Below are 16267 nucleotides of genomic sequence, written 5' to 3'. Positions count from 1 at the left end.
TACGCCATCGCGTAGCAAGTTAATTTCGGTAAGGACCACGGAGATCAGGAGAAACGAAAGAGGTACGAAATAGCAGGCTCCATAGCAATGCTTCTGTGATTACCTTAGGCAAAACTGCAGGGCTCAAATGTTGTGCATATTAGCGTTACATACCAGCTTCTTGGAAGCCTATCATTGTAGATGAACTCGAGGTCAGTCGTACTTCAATACGGGATTTCCCGGCCTCACTTGGATCTATTGGGATACGAAGTAGTTTTCCTTTTAACGCGTAGATATTGAAGTTTGATATATGATAGTTAACCCATAATATGTATGTAAGCGATCTCGGTCTGATGATAAACTCATGGCATGCATTAGTTATAGCGCATGAGCACCTGAAGTGCTAGGATATGTTTTTTAGAGTTGCATGAAGCGATGGCAGAATAGGGGTAAAATTATAAGGACGCAGGTACATATGGATTGAATGTTCCAAGGTTGTCGATTGCCACGCACAACGCACAGCTGCCACGAATGAGTTTATTAAACGTTAGTGGAGTCTTGGGTTGCTTTGGGCGCCAATGGTTCCGGCCCGGCGACCTTCAGCCCACTAAAATTGCCCCTCGTTTTGACGCTAGAGCCTGCCATCTCAGCATTCAGATGGATTCATGGGATCTCAGACATTACCCCTCTCCCCTCCATCGTTCCTGATTCGTGCGTCGAATCCCCGTCATCTCCCGGCGGGTCTCTCAATGCGCTTTCATCATCAACCTCAGTCTTCCCTTCTACATTTGAAGGTTATTTACTCCAAGTGACTACTTCCCAAACCTTCCTGTTTTAAGATTTCCTATTATAATCGGATACTTCGTTGTTATTTCCCTCTACATTGTAGATATCCATTGTTTCACTTCTCGAGTTCATCCCTTTAGCCAGCACCCTCGATCCCCCCCCCGCTCTTCTAACAACACCTGGACTCCTTTCAGGGTTCAGAGTCACTGACATTGACCGCTTGTCTGCCTACCTTGCATTGACTGACTTTCGAGTCACCAGCTCCAAAGAAACCAAAGAAAGAAAAAGGACATCCCGTCCTCATCATCATTATTGTGCTTTCTTGGATCCTCCTTTCCAAGGCGTAACGAGACTTCTAGCACAATTCAAGTACTTAGCATAGTCAATATAAGACAGAGTTCTTGCAGTTCTCGTTTTACAGCATTCAGATCATTTTTTGTCTGTTCATATTTGGTACATAAATCAGAATCCTCACCTCAACGCAGATATCTTCGCTCATCCCAGAACAAGCGAAGCAGTCGGCCTATCAATTTGCTCGCGGTGAATACCCTTCGGTTCCCAAGTCTCCAGACATCTCTAACCCGGTCGTGTTTTAGAAAATGACGTATCCTCAGTCAGACGTACAGACCAGCGACGAGCTCGCTGCGATGTTCTCTCGAAACCTCACATTACAGCCTCAACCAGTTCAGGCTCCTCGAGAAACATCGGAACTCCAACAACCAGAACGGGAAATAACATACTCTATTTCTCAACACTATCACCATTCCGCCCATCTTGCTCACCAAGACGACCATCCGGTCGAATACCGGCGTCCTTCTTCGGAGCCTCCGCAGACACAAGAGCCATCTGCCGAGTCTATTTTAAACAAACATGGCATTGATCATGCAGGCCTGTCCGCGGCGCAGTTGGAACTTTTTAAGACTGCCGACGACTCCCAGAAACTGCGTCTGATCCAGCTATGGCAGATTTGCCCTCCTTCAAACACCCGAGACAACCCGGCCGTTGCGTTGTCTACTACGACAGTTGAAGAAGAGGAATTCTTAGCTCAACTCCGCTATGAACGTCGATTGGCGGAAGAGGCGCAAAATAACACTGTTATGTCGATGGACGGCACGCCCCTGACACCGGTTCAAACAGGAGACGGACGATGGGTGGCTATGACTGATGTCGAGCCCTACATGATGTCTGGTTACGAAGCTTTAGCTCGACGAGAATATGAAGAATCGGCGCGACAGCAATATGAGGAGGCCATGACAATACCGAAAGACGTGTATAGCCATTTTGGTACCGCTGTCGGCGGGCCCACCTACCGCCCAGCGACGGATCCTGTCTATGATAGCGACTGGACGAGACAACAGCAAGCCATGGAGAACCAATACGGGGCATTTCAACAGATGGACAATATGGAAATATAAGTCAACCTGTATCTATTTCTTAGCAAACCAGCACAGCAGACTAGCACAGCTTACTTAGCCCAAATAGCTAGATCATGAGGGATTATTGGGAACGAATAGCATAGGAGGCGACGGCATATCATAGCTCTGAAGAGAGATTTTGGTGGCATGGGAGAGCATTCAGATTGGACTGCACGTACATCAATTCATGTCATCATGGGACGGAGTTGAGGATTTCTCCCTTCATAGCCTTTATATCTCTCTACCCCACCCCCTCTCATTGGCTCAGTGTATGGCTAACCCTTCTGACTTCCAGTCACCCGGAGATCATAACGCCCTATCAAGGTATGTATATCCATTGCCCTTCTCAGAGTCCCATGCCGTAGAATACACATCTATGACTCCATCTCCCTTACCCAAAAGCCCTCTCCCGTCCCCTATACCTACGACTTTATCACAGTAAACAAAATCCAGCCCCTTTAACCGCTTTCAAATTACACCAAGCATGTCTACGATCAAGTGACGACCTATACCATGTTGAATACTACCTAGGTAGCGTAAAAACGAAATAAATAAATGCTATTCTACAGTTTGATCTATGTTCTCTAGTTGTGTCTAGGTGATGAAGACCATATTCGTAGACATTACTTCTGTACCATAGTGTAGGATACCAACTTTGACGAAAGAATGCCGATCTACAAGCTGGTCATCTTCCGGTACATAAATAAATGAACAGATTGCGTATCATCTCGAAAGGTCTACAGAGCGCTAATTTGGCCCTCGAGGAGTTGCGATTTTACACGACCATAACCACGTTTAACAGGAGATCCATCATCTAGAAAGCTCAAAAGAACCTCCTGAGCGGCTACCCGAGATAACTCTAAAGCAACACCAGAGAGTCTGCAAGTTTGACGAACTCATTTTATTTCTATGCTGCAAACTACGGAAACCACGGAGCCCGTCGGCGGGAGGGAACGTCACATTACGCCCCTAACCCCTTCCTTCAAGGACTCAAAAAAGACACTCCCAAGACTCCCCCTATCTCGTCTATTTTTTAACTTCTTTCCATTTGGCCCGAGATCCCTCAGGTCCTACCTCTTCTTGTTCCTCTTCTTGGCCTTCTGCTGCTGCGCCTGGCTCCCCGTCGTCGCCGTCTTCTGCTTGTTGCTGGGGAGCTCCTCGACGCTCTTCTCCAGCAGCTCGAAGTCCTCGGCCGAGTCGGTGGACGGCGTTCGCTGGGCCGGCGAGGAAGAAGAGGAGTCGTCGTCGACGGGGGCTTCGGTCTCGTGGACTTCGAGGTCCAGGTCCGAGTCTACTTGCTCGTCTAGGTTGTCGGCGGATTTGGGGGAGAGCACCTTTCCGATGGTTGCGGCATAGGCCCATTTCGGGAGCTTAAAGAGTGCGGTGTCACGGATTGTAGGCTTAGGAAATTCGTTGAGCTATATAACGTTGATTGTTAGTCATTCAATTTTGTCTTGATTTCATCCATTGAAGTAGTCAGGGCGAATAGTGTGGGCTGGACTTACGTCAAGAAGGAATTCCTCCACATTTCCATCGGCGTCCGCTTGCTCAAGATATACATCACCAAGCGAGTCCACAACCAAGACCTTGCCATTCTCGGCCACGACACGCTTCTTCGCACCACTGGGACCGGATCCTTGGTTCTGCGGCACCGGCGTTGCACTCCCGCTAGCTTGCTGTCCGGGGCGGGCTCTACCACGGGGCTGGCGTCTGCCCTCCTTAGCGGACTCCTTACGGGTCTCCCGCTCCTGCATGCGGCGCTGCTTGCGATTCATCGCCATCGGGGGGCCCTGATCATCGTCGCCGGCGGGTGGCGGCGGGGGCGGCGCCGTCACAGGCGCGGTCTCGACGCCGGGAATTCCCAAGTTCTCGCCCCAGGCGGCCTGCCGCGCGAACTTGATGTACCGCTCGACGAACTCGCGCTGCCGCTTCCAGCTCATGTACAGGGCGAGGTAGTGGAAGCCGCCGCCGCCGACGAGCAGCACGCCGAAGAGCACGGTGCCGAGGCCCGGCCGGTACCGGCTGTAGTAGTACTCGGTGCCCTTCCACGTCGGGAACCCGTTCGCCATGAAGTGGTCGTAGCGGGCGCGGCCGCTGCCCCGCAGGATGTTGGCGATGATGGAGAGGCGTGCTTGCCGGTCTCCGGCCAGCTTGACGGCGGCTTTGATCTCGGACGGCGTGGGCGGTTTGGTTACTTTTACGCCGGGCTTCTTGCCCTTGGACCCCCCTTTGCCGGACTTGGCGGCTTGTCGGGCGCGCTCGGCGGTCAGCTGCTGCTTGACTTTGTCGGGGTGTAGGGATCGTGATTTCTTCCGGTACGCCTTGTTGATCTCGTCTTGGGTCGCGCGGGAGGTCACGCCGAGAAAGTCGTAGAAGGTTACGTCGGGACCCTCATATTGGGCAAGTTCGTCGCGGAGGCGGAAGATCTCGCGGTCTAGAGAATGGATAGCTAAAGTTAACACATGTGGCAAGGTAGATGGCAGAGTAAATAGTTGCGAAATAGTGCTGCAGGTCAACACATGCCTTCTTTCGTCCACGCCGAAGTCAGCGGTGTGAGGACGGCCAGGAGGCCGACGGAGAGGATTGAGAACCTCATCGTCGCATACGATTACGTAGGTCGGAGTCTGGGCTCCGGACTAGGAAAGGAAGAAAAGAAGCTTCGTCAAAATACTTGTTAGAGGTAATAGATAATAGATATTAGATATGCTAGACAATCCACCATAGGTTAGATGCCGAGAGGGCACAACGAGCCGTGGTAGAGCCTTCAATGCATCAATAATGATGTGTGAAGCAAGGATACAAGATAGATTTCTTGGTTGTTGATAAGTTTCTGAGACGGAGATTTTTTTTTCTTTGGCTTTGTCTTTTTCTGGAGCTTCGTTGTTTCCCAACCCATGCCCGTGTCAATTGCCAGGTGTCGACATTGGAAGTGGGGCCTAACTGTACATAAACGGTTATTTTTGGATATCGAAGCCCACGTATGAGCTGGTATGGCTGATTTACGGGGTCTGCGGAATAATCGCGGAGTAAAATTAGCGTTTAGGAATAACCGTCATTGGATGTTTTATATGGGGTTGATCCGTAACGTAAGCTCTCCGCATCTGGAACGGTCATTCTGTGGGGTTCTAGTCTTGCGCTAACGTCCAGCACATCTCATGAACTTTCTCCTTTTTGGAATAGGGGAGAGTCAACATTTCGATTCTATGATGTCGAAGGAAAGAAAGGAAACAAAATCATTAAGTCAGTTGGGATTACTTAATATTCCTACGCAACATTTTTGCGGAACGATGGCATTCAATCTCCTTCACAACGAAAATTATGTCTTACATACCTTGAGTTGTTTCATTGAAGACTCAGTACGAGACGAGCGAATGTTTGATAGAAGACGGAGACATCATAAGACTTCACAGTCACTTAAGTCAGTTTCAGGCTTCCAGCGAACCTTGTCTCATTATTGACCTCGGCGAAGCTTAGAGATATCTCCAATTCGCAACTTGCCATTCCATGGAACATTGACGTCTAGGTACTTGGAGCTAATAGCTACCACGTTACCGAAACCTCTTGATACCACAAATCCTATTGGCAGGGTCTATGCTCAGCTATAATACTTGCTGGCCCAGAAGCGTCGTCGTTGTCCGGGTAGTAAGTACCGAAATGCGGGGAGGACCAATTCGGAAACTCCATGTCAATAACAGGTAAAATGCGAAGATCGTGTCGCTTTCTTAGGGTAAGCTCATATATCCCCATACAAGGATACTTCATAAAAAGTTGGGGTAGCCGTCCGTCTCTATAAATATTCAGTATGGCTTGGCCTTTGGTATTGAACCAAGAAGCTATCTTGTTATACATTTCTCTTGGTTCATGTTGTATTCTGACTTGGAACAAGTGAAATCAAACATGGAGGCCGTGGCGAAAATACCTGAAACATCCCTCTGGGCGAATCGAAAATGCTTACTCATATGTGCTATTGTTGCAATAGCAAATATGCAGTATGGGCTTGACTCAGCGGCAATAGGATCCTTACAGGCAATGCCTGGATTTCTTGAAGTGTTTGGTTACAAAGATCCTAGCCAGCCAAGTGGTTATGCGATAGAGGTAATTCAATCCTACTTTCATCATTTACTCTTCACTATACTAACCATGATACTCAGGGGACATTCCAGCGACTAATTGGCTCGCTTCTTACACTGGGTGCTTTCCTATCCTCCCTCATTGCTGGGGCATTTGCCCATTTCTTCGGCCGAAAGGTTGCGTTGTGGCTTGCATGTGTTTTGAACGCGGTTGCGTGCATCATACAAATCTCTACAACAGACAAAGCTGCCGTTTATGTCGGCCGACTTGTCCTTGGGTTGGCCAATGGCTTCCTAGTAACTTTCTCGAACATTTATGGTATGTACAATTCTACCCTATGGGGCCTTCATGTTCACATCGCTATCCTTTCTAAGTTTCTCCTCAGCGGCTGACTATTTTCGCAGTACGTGTGGCCTATATAAGCTCCTACTTTATTTTCCACCACAGAATAGATCCCAAGAGTAAGATATCTTAAGCTAATGTTCACGTATTAACAAGGAGTAGACTGCCGAAGCAGCTCCAGCCCACCTTCGCGCCGTCATGGTAGCTCTCTTTTCGGAATGGGTTAATATTGGAAGTATTATAGGGGCTGCGGTAACCAACGCCACCAAGAACCGACTAGATAAGGCTTCCTACCAAATTCCACTCGGAACCCTTTTCATCGTTCCGGCATTCCTGACTATCGGACTCTTCTTCGTACCCGAGTCGCCCCGTTATTTGCTATATAAGGGGGATAGCGAGACGGCAAGACGATCACTCAAAAGTTTAAGAGGGGACTCGTTATCTCCCGAAGACCTTGAGCTTGAATGGGTTGAAATGGTCAAGGGTATCGAAGAGGAAAAGCATACAGCTAGTACAATTGGGCCACTAGACATGTTCAGAGGTATCAATCGACTTCCCCTTCTCTCTATTACTACCTAGGTTATGAACATGCTTACAAAAAGAATACAGGGACTGAACTAAGGCGTACACTTTTATGTTATGGTATCATTGCTACTCAAACCGGCGCAGGCTCGTGGTTTATCATCAGCTACTCAACTTATTTCATGATCGTGGCAGGACTATCCGTCGACGACGCCTTCAAGTTTTCGGTTATGAACACTTGTTTAGGCTTCATCGGTGTCAACGTCGGGATGTATCTGATGCGCCACGTTCTGGGTAGGAGATCGGTTTTAATGATAGGTGCAGTCACTCAAGGTTTCGCGATGCTTGGAATGGCCGTTTCGGCAACTGTTGCCTATGGTACACTCCCAGCTCGCAATTGTGTCATTGCGTTTACTGCCCTCTACCAATTCTGCTACAATGCATTTGTTGGTGACGCCACATATCCAACGGCAACGGAAATGGTGAGCACAAGATTGAGATCATGGTCTGTCGGATCAGCTATCAGTTTGGGATACTTCCTCGCATGGCTTACGGGATTTTGCTCTCCATATTTCATCAACCCAGGTGACCTCAATTGGGTGCGTAGACCTAAGCTTGACATCCATTCAGCTGCATCACAAGACTACTCAACTAACTCAATTCAACAGGGAGCGAAATATGCATACATATGGGCCGGGTCAAATCTTTGTTGCTTGGTGTTCTTCTATCTGTGCGTTCCGGAGACTAAAGGGAGAACGCTGGAGGAAATTGATGAACTCTTCGCAAACCGCGTTTCCGTCCGTAACTTCAAGACCTTCAAGACGACGATCGTTACCGAGGCTTTGAAGGATGTCGGAGGCCGTATTCCAGGATCAGACAAGTTGGCTACCGCAGAGCATGTCGACAAGGCCTAACTCAAGCATGGGTTAGACGCATGAGAGAAAACGCTAGATATAAACTCAAGAGTAAAGGCCTCCAAGCACGTTTTGAAAGGGGTAATTGAATCATTTACAGTGATCGAGAACCTTTATCTGCCCGTAGATCATGAAATAGATTACCGTCACGGTACTCCCCAAAACCGGGGATACTCTTGACAGAGACCTGATGGTTTTAGATATATAATCCCCCCTTATGACGACTTCTACTGGCTTCACTCGCAATATGACGAAATGTAACGAGCCACACACTAGCACTTAGTTTCTGATAGGCAACTTGACTAGTACTCTATATTTCGGGTGTTGTTAGGAGACTGCGGAATCAGGGTCTTCTGATTTAAGCGGATCTTGTCGAATAGAAAATTGCAAGTAAAATTCTAACTTGATCATGATAGATGTGATGAGGGAACATTATGCTGTCAGGTACCTAGGTAGGTACCCAAGAAGTCCTATACAGTATGTCCGATAACTCCAAGGCGCATTTGAGTAGTATTAGCTGAGCCAACCTGCATTAACAATGCCTAGTAGGTAAGGTGCTAACATAGGTGAGTGGTTGGCGTGATGCAGATCGACCTATACCTTGTGCGGGACTCGTTACCATCGCCACCCGATCGGGACTAGGTAAGTAACGTGTGAGGTAATCAAGGCCGAGAAGTGCACGAAAGCGATCCGATATGCTGCGTCGACGGTGCTTGACTTGTCCCGTGCTGACAATTACCTAGGTAGGTATTGTTAGGGGTCTGGGCATCATACAATAACCCATGTTAGAACTGCGGAGTATAAAAACACTCAAATGAGCTTGAAAAGGGCGAAGTCAAGAAATTCAAACCTAGGTAGACTCGCGCAATTATTGAAATATCATCAGTACCTGGGCAAATAATAATAATAATCATGGCGAAAGCTCCGGATCTAAACATCCCCGCCTCGACGTCCATCGTGGATGTCTCCATCATAAACACGGAGCAGACCATTCGTGGGCTTCATCCTGGGCGATTTATCTCGCCTGCGGTCCCCGGACATGATTACCTGGCAGCGCCGATATACTCCTTCTTAATTAAACATCCAGTTCAGAACCGGTCGATGGTCTTTGATCTCGGCCTCAGGAAAGATATCTGGAATTGGCCTCCTGTTCTCGTGGAGGAATTCAAGAATGTCAATGTCAACATCATCGTACCCAGACATGTACGAGAGATCTTGGATGATAATGGTGTCGATACCAAAAGCCTCGAGGCCGTCATATGGTCTCATGCGCACCTGGACCATACGGGAGACCCGACGACCTTCGAACCTCATACGAAGCTGATCGTGGGACCCGGAGTCAAGACCAAAGTCTTCCCGGGATATCCGGCAAACCCTGAGTCCAGATTCCTTCTCGAGGCCGACTATGCAGGCCGAGAAGTTCATGAATTGGACTTCAGCAATTCGCCAATCAAGATCGGGAAATTTCCCGCCATCGACTACTTCGGCGACGGGTCGTTTTACTTCCTCGATTCCCCAGGGCATTGCATCGGCCATATATGCGGTTTGGCGCGCGTGACCAGTAATCCGGACAGCTTCATCTTGATGGGAGGCGACATCATCCATCATGGTGGCGAACTCAGACCGCACCACTATCACCCGCTGCCAGATCAGATCTCGCCTCACCCCTTCGACCCGGTAGCACCGACGCCGTGCCCTGGCGAAATATTCGAGAAGGTTCTGCGCGACGGCAAAGAGCAGCCGATTTACGTCCCTTCTGCCACCTCCCCGAACGACCAGCCCACTGTCCACGAGAACGTAGAAGAAGCAATCGAGAGTATCAGGAAGCTTCAGGAGGTCGATGCGTACGACAATATCCTCGTCGTTCCGGCTCACGAGCAGTACCTGCTAGGTGTGGCAGATTTCTTCCCTAAGCCTGCGAACGACTTCATGAAGAAAGGATGGGTCAAGAAAGTCAGATGGGGTTTCCTGGCGGACTTCGCTAAAGCTGTTGGTTATGAGGCCAAGGTGGAAAACGCAGATGATTATGGTCCGCTGCCCGAAGGCCAGTATGAGAATAAGTTGCTGAGTGGAGGGAAGTGATAATTGTATAAGGTTGCGGTGTTGGGATAGGTACCTAACATGAGTAATCTCATCTCACATGTCCAGCAAGGTACTCGCTGCTTATAGCTGTCCCTGTAGGTAGTAGGAGGTCCAATAGGATGAGTTTGGAATATTCTCCTCGGATCTTCATTTTATAATCTGATGCATGTCTTATTTGCCTATCTCAGTGAACACTAGGTATTGTTACGGTAGGTACTGCATGTACTGGAAACTTCTGAGCCCTCTTAGGTATATTCTCTCACATGCTCATTCACAGCCCCTGGACTTGGGGCCACGAAGCCTGGTTCCAGAGTCACCCAGATCAATCACACTCATTGGTCACCTTTCTGTCTAAGCAACGGCGACCCCCTTGGATAAGATGATGGTAAGTGGATGCTTTGCCAGCTTCTATGCGCCTCCTGCCTCAGACCGGTGAAGGGTATATGGCCTACCTTGCCAGCCATCATCACCTCCATCGTGTATATCTTCCCCACCAGAACTTACACCGGCCCTACTACGGGGCAAGCAGCGTGATATAGGACATAAGTGGCGAGAGACAGCTCTCACACTGGGACCACTGCATCAAACCACCATGCCAGTACGTGACATGTGATGCCGAGACAACAGTCGTAACGCACAACTGCCAGGTTTGAGCACCTCGACAGGTCTATACCTACCTACCCATCAGCCCATTCACAGGAATCTGCATCGCTGCTCTGACTGGCACTCCCCTTTCCGCTGGCAGCTCGATTGCCAAGTTCTCTCGCTTCACAAATCACTCTCGAAGCCAGCGGACGCCGTGGAATGTCTAGTTCTCCCCGCACATCCCGCGCCGAAATTTATATGTCGATGCACCTCTCGGGGGAGATACCCTGAGAGGAGAAGTGACGATAGTTTACAAACGGGGAACCTTGACGGCGACAATTCGTTGGAAACTTAGGTGAAGATATTGGTTCTTATACTACTGCGAGTAGAAGGGAAAAAGAGACAGATCTTGGTAAGCTACCCATTGACTGGCGTTACTCTAGCGTGTCATCATCGGGAGTCCCTATCCGACAGTGAAGCAGCTGCGTCTGCGGCTCGGCACGTTTACTCGTTTAGTAGGCTTTAGTGACGTGCCAAGCCGGAGATACCACCCCTACGCATGTCAGAGTTGAGTCCCGAGGTGCTTGCTCAATATGGGGTTTGGTGGGGCAATATGGACTTCGATGAAGTCACTTCATAGAGACCGGGTATCTGGGTGGTCTGGGCGTGTCATCATCAGCGTCACTATTCACCTAGGAAAAACATGGATCACGGCGGATTCGACATCTATGTCTAATGTTTCGTTGCATGATTCTAGGACGGATCTTGCCTCCTAACAAAGCCATTAAAACACGTTCTAGCAGTATCGCGACGTAGTCGTATATCCCGCTTCCTCAACTCCGGTAGGTAGATATTGAATTCGATATTTTTGAAGGGTGAATGTGATCATTGGTATAGTGAACCAAGATTATTCACATCGCCTAATTCGTGAGGCATCGGCTGCGGCATCCCGGACCAGACCGCTTGATATTGGTCCAGGTTCGAGGTAGATTGGTCGGGGTGCCCGCCGATCAACCCTGTCGATGGATCCATGGACAAGTCAAATTGAGGAACCGTCATATTCCCTGTCATCGCGTTGACCATATAAGAGAAGTCAGCGCCCATGCCCGGAGCCCACTGTCCTTCGAAGCTCGCAAATCCCTTCTGAACGTTCGGGTCTATCTGCACTGGGTTTCGAGGTTCGTGCTTCCCCTGCATAATAATACCCATTATGGAAGATTTGATGCGCTCGAATACGTCCCGATACTTCCTAGCTGACGGGTAACGCTCCGTGACGATATATAGGAGAATTTGGCAGTCTGTCAGCGGGCCCTCGACGCTGATGAAGTTCATAGGGGCCAGCCATGCACAGTATATCAGAGTTAACCCTGTTGCATGTTAGTAAGTATCTATGTGGAATGGTAGGCGATATTGTAGTGAAGATCACTTACCTGCCAAAAAAACAGATTGTATCGACAACGCAGAGAAACCAATAGGGAAAGTTTGGTGTAGCTTTCGATAATCTGTGATGATGCCTATGCAGGCGTCCGCGGTAAGTTTCAAGTAGTGCATGTTTACCGGGTTCTTAGCGAGTTGAGGGTATAGTAGAAACCTCACGCAACGATAATAGTGAAGCGTGTACAACTCGGCGCCCTCGAAGGGATTCTCCTGTTTGTGAACGTAGTGGGTCGTCTCGAAAGGTATAGCATCTCTCCAGGCATTTAGTCTGTTGAGGAATTCGCCTATGGTGGCGTCCGAGACGTCGTTTGGTCTATCGACTCTGTAAACGTTATGTTGGATCTCCGACTCTATTCGCTTAAGTCGGGTCCGGTGGATGAAGGATGTTAACGTGCTAGAAGGGCAGACTGGGATATCGTTGACACGCATTGACGCCTGGCGTATGACCTCGGTATCAAGCGTATCTTCATTAATATCGAGAGGCAATTCTGCGTCGATATCATGATCCGATATGGTAGGGGGACGTCCCACAGCGATCGAAATATCACGATCGAGGAAATAAGCCGTCCAAAATCGTCGCTTGTCCATCTCGCCTTCGACGCTCGGTTGCTGTCTCCGGGGTCGGCGATGTAACCCTAATTCTATACATAGTCTCATAGCAGCTCCCACGTAAGTCCAAGCCCCAGGGTCCTTCGGAGCCCTTGTGCAGTATAAAGCCATCAGTAACAAGTAATTCACTGTGCGGCCGTCCCGAAGGCGGAGCATGGATTCCATCTCTTCGAAAGCGAACTCATAATGCTGGTCACTGAAAAAATGCCCCATCTCGCCTGCTGATTCTAGCCACCTACCACTCACTGCATATATCAAGTGTAATATAGTCTGCTCGTATTCGTCTGTGAGGTGGTCCCGGTTGTTGTGAAGCCTCACCACTTCGGTTGAGTGCAACATGGGGTATCTCGTGCAAATGTGCCGGAAGTAGCCATGTAAAAGCCTTCCGGCAACTTGGGGAGTCAGAAACGGAACGCCAATCACGTCCCCGGCATTTGACGTGTATATGGATTTTGGTGCCGGGTCGTCTTCTCCTTGATCTTCATGGATACCCGTCTTCTGGCTTGTCACGAAGGAACTGAGCACCCGTCCTATAGTTATGTTCGAAGAGGCCCCAACGTAGTGACCGGAAGCTGAAAGTGATAAGTCTCTAACAGCGAGTAAAACATCATTGGTTTCCTCTTCGTCATTCCGTTGGGTCTGTTCGGGTATTAGCGCTGGCACCTGTCCTTGACCAGACTGGCCAACCGGTAGCATTGCTACATTTTGTGATGATGTTGATTGCCCTAAACGTCCTAGCTGACTAGTACCGACATTTGGATGACCCAGTGCAGAGAGATATGCTTCTAGCTCGGCGATTCGATGCTCGAGCGCTTTGATGTAAATCTTCTTTTCTCCAGCTGCCGGTACAAGCGGAACAATGTAAACTAATCGCGGAATTATGTTTAGCATATCTAGAAGCATAAGTTGATCATGCCGATGGAAGTCACATACCGCACTTCAGGGATAGTCGAGCACACGAGCCACAGGCTGGTCGTTGGCCATCGCACTATGACACCGATATGTTAGATGAGATTATTTGCCACATGCAACATGACATGTTTACCGGCGCCGTAGGATCGTTATCATGATCAACATACCTTTTGCTTTCGGGTTTTACACCTTTGAAATATTTAGTAATTGGCAACTTATTCAAAAGATATGTATGTACTATGTAGGTAGATAGGTAGATAGGTAGGCATGGACTCATCTCACCTTTGGCAAGCTAAAGCGACACGTTCTCGTTTGGCAGGCTTACGATGCGCCGCTGATTTGTTGTCCGGAGGCGGGGCAGGTGGTGAGGTGCCTTGACCAGAGCCGGTCGCGTCCGGAGAAGAGCCAGAGTCCAGATGAGACATTGGTAATGATCTCTGTCAGAAGCAGGGGTTTCGGTAAGGGCTTTCCTAAGAGGTGACGGACTACGATAGCGTCGGAAGCAAGCGGGCCAGGTGGGTGCGATGAGGAGCGACGACGGTGCGGCAGTTCCGCGGGTACGGTGACCTAGCCGATGATGTCCAATCGAAAGTGAGATCGGAGTACTGGAATCTTCCGAGCTCAGCTCGATCTGTCCGTGAGGATGGATATTTCCATCAGAGTTCAGACCAGCCTCGGAACGAGGCAAGCGAAAAAAGCATGCGTGGACGGCGGTTATGGACAAAGTACAGCCGGCGCCAAACTGTTTGAATCCGCAGTTACTGCCTCCGAAGGCTTCCTAGTTCCGAAAACCGCAAAAAAATCCTCTCAGCTCTGTAATCAGGGAGATTAGTAAGTCCAGACAGCCAACGAGCATGGCCAAGGTGGCGTGGATAATGACTTGTCACAAAAAAAGAAGGAATCTTAGGACCACGGATCAACTTACCTGTATATGCGGGAGTGTCGAATCCGATGGGGCTTGAGCAAGCGGGGAACTAGGGAGTAGGTATCTAATAATCTTCGATATTGACGATGCCTATATAAATCCTAAAGATCCTGTTTAGGGAGTTCTCGTACCGATTTTTCTTAAAAAGGATCTATCCTCGGTTCTTCAAAAGGGGATTGGATCCTTCTATTAGCGACTAGTAGTGGATGATTGGCGGTGTGGTGGTCTTCTTCCGACGGCTTACAGCTCGCTGTACAATATGTTTATAACCGTGGAAATATGGTCAACGTGTGTTACGAAGGAGCTTACGTATTTTGAAGAAAGTTGCAGGAGTAGCAGCAGTATAAGTCATTCTCATATTGAAAGAGGAGCACAATCAGTGTCGTGATCGGACTGCCGGAGTATTGAGGAATATTGGCAGACCGAGCCCTGGAGCCGTGTGGGCGGATAACCCACAGACTGGCGCTTGGAGGAGCGAGCACTGCTACCTGGAGACGAGCCGTGCACCAGAAACACTGGAACCAGTTCGATAGTCCCTGCACGGGCTGTAGCCGACGGCATATCCCAACGACTAAAAAGGAAACTTTCCTATCCAGTCAGCCCAGTCCTGAGTCCGTTTCTCATCAATTCCAAAGCCCTAACACCAGTTCAGTTAGTCTTCCTCACGAGAATTTAAAGCAGCCAGGCAGCTTGAGAATATGTATGTATGCCGATCTGAATAGGTACCTACATATCCCGCTAGTGAATGTGCCTAAGGTCAGCGTGAGATTCTAGAAATATTACCCAGGTTACAGTGCCTTGCGTGTCAGAAATATAGTACCATCCAGCTCATATCCACCTTCTACATCTACGCGCTCTGTTTCGACTAAATCCGGCACCGAAGGATCCCTCCTCGGTACTTGGACGGTACTTGCCCCTTGGTAATATCAAAACGTATAGAATACCACTTGCCAATGATGCAGATGTCCTGATCGTATATGTATCTGCATGAAGGTGCCGCTGAGTCTGGCGCTATTTTGCTGTTAGGCCAAACAAAAAAAGAAAAGCCGCATGTCTCACTGACCTGGCATGTCTTACTACCTGGTAAGCCATTGTCCTGGGTTCCCCGCAAGAAGCCCTGCACGACAACCCCCACGGAATTCCTATTTCTGCGGTATCATGATATGTATGTACCGATTGGACTCGATCCTTCACTCAGGGTATATATCAACGTTCGTCTGGAATGGCGAACCGAATGCCTTCTTGAGTCATTGGTCTAGTTATCGCACTACCCATCCTACCCCCCCTACAGCATACCTATCCTACGACAGAGCTTGAATCTCCTGTGTCGAGATTTATCAAGCCACAATGGAGCGATGCGTAGTTGCGGCTCGTCCAGGGCACCGCCAACGTCGCACTCATTGGCCGACCCTTCCGTATTCTTGTCACCTTGCTGTACGTATAACATGGACATGTTTGCTTCGAATCCGGTCGATTCCACCGCTCTTCTTTGATTGCTATACACGTATAGAAATCTCCAATTGAGTCTTGAGTCCCGTGGCTTACGGGGCCACCCCATCGGAACCTGGCTCCCGTTAGTCACAGTGAATAGGTGTCTTTGCGCGGCCGAACGCACTAATACAGCGCATTCCCGCTTGCCGGGTTATCCTGCAAATTGCGAATGTGCCGCTGAGTCGCTGTGCGAATCG

General features: G+C 49.1%; 5 protein-coding genes across 5 annotated transcripts; 3 read left to right on the top strand and 2 right to left on the bottom strand.

Annotated features, from left to right (window-relative positions):
* Nucleotides 1-653: 653 nt before the first annotated feature.
* F4807DRAFT_443647 (uncharacterized protein) lies at nt 654-2754 on the top strand. The gene is made up of 2 exons (XM_047999571.1): nt 654-1305; nt 1362-2754. Exon 2 carries the CDS (start codon nt 1365-1367, stop codon nt 2178-2180), a length of 816 nt encoding a protein of 271 aa, XP_047849858.1. The 5' UTR covers nt 654-1305; nt 1362-1364; the 3' UTR covers nt 2181-2754.
* Nucleotides 2755-3066: 312 nt separating this feature from the next.
* Nucleotides 3067-5082, bottom strand: F4807DRAFT_443645 (uncharacterized protein). The gene is made up of 3 exons (XM_047999570.1): nt 4704-5082; nt 3686-4614; nt 3067-3598 (listed from the first exon to the last, which is right to left on the bottom strand). Exons 1-3 carry the CDS (start codon nt 4774-4776, stop codon nt 3251-3253), a joined length of 1350 nt encoding a protein of 449 aa, XP_047849857.1. The 5' UTR covers nt 4777-5082; the 3' UTR covers nt 3067-3250.
* A 995-nt stretch (nt 5083-6077) lies between these two features.
* Nucleotides 6078-8029, top strand: F4807DRAFT_454074 (general substrate transporter; the record flags this gene model as incomplete). The annotated part of the gene is made up of 5 exons (XM_048000535.1): nt 6078-6275; nt 6332-6569; nt 6766-7134; nt 7203-7714; nt 7784-8029. 5 exons carry the CDS (start codon nt 6078-6080, stop codon nt 8027-8029), a joined length of 1563 nt encoding a protein of 520 aa, XP_047849856.1.
* Nucleotides 8030-8485: 456 nt separating this feature from the next.
* Nucleotides 8486-10846, top strand: F4807DRAFT_288432 (beta-lactamase-like protein). The gene has a single exon (XM_047994774.1). The coding sequence runs from the start codon at nt 8942-8944 to the stop codon at nt 10109-10111; it is 1170 nt and encodes a 389-aa protein (XP_047849855.1). The 5' UTR covers nt 8486-8941; the 3' UTR covers nt 10112-10846.
* On the bottom strand, nt 10847-14188 carry F4807DRAFT_288431 (fungal-specific transcription factor domain-containing protein). The gene is made up of 5 exons (XM_047994773.1): nt 13937-14188; nt 13822-13843; nt 13676-13730; nt 12127-13608; nt 10847-12063 (listed from the first exon to the last, which is right to left on the bottom strand). The coding sequence occupies exons 1-5, from the start codon at nt 14077-14079 to the stop codon at nt 11582-11584; spliced, it is 2184 nt and encodes a 727-aa protein (XP_047849854.1). The 5' UTR covers nt 14080-14188; the 3' UTR covers nt 10847-11581.
* Nucleotides 14189-16267: the final 2079 nt, after the last annotated feature.

Source organism: Annulohypoxylon truncatum (genome assembly GCF_022578515.1).
Source record: "Annulohypoxylon truncatum strain CBS 140777 unplaced genomic scaffold F4807scaffold_44, whole genome shotgun sequence".
NCBI lineage: Eukaryota > Fungi > Ascomycota > Sordariomycetes > Xylariales > Hypoxylaceae > Annulohypoxylon > Annulohypoxylon truncatum.
The sequence above is the reverse complement of the archived record's forward strand: the minus strand, read 5'-3'. Positions and strand labels throughout refer to the sequence as shown.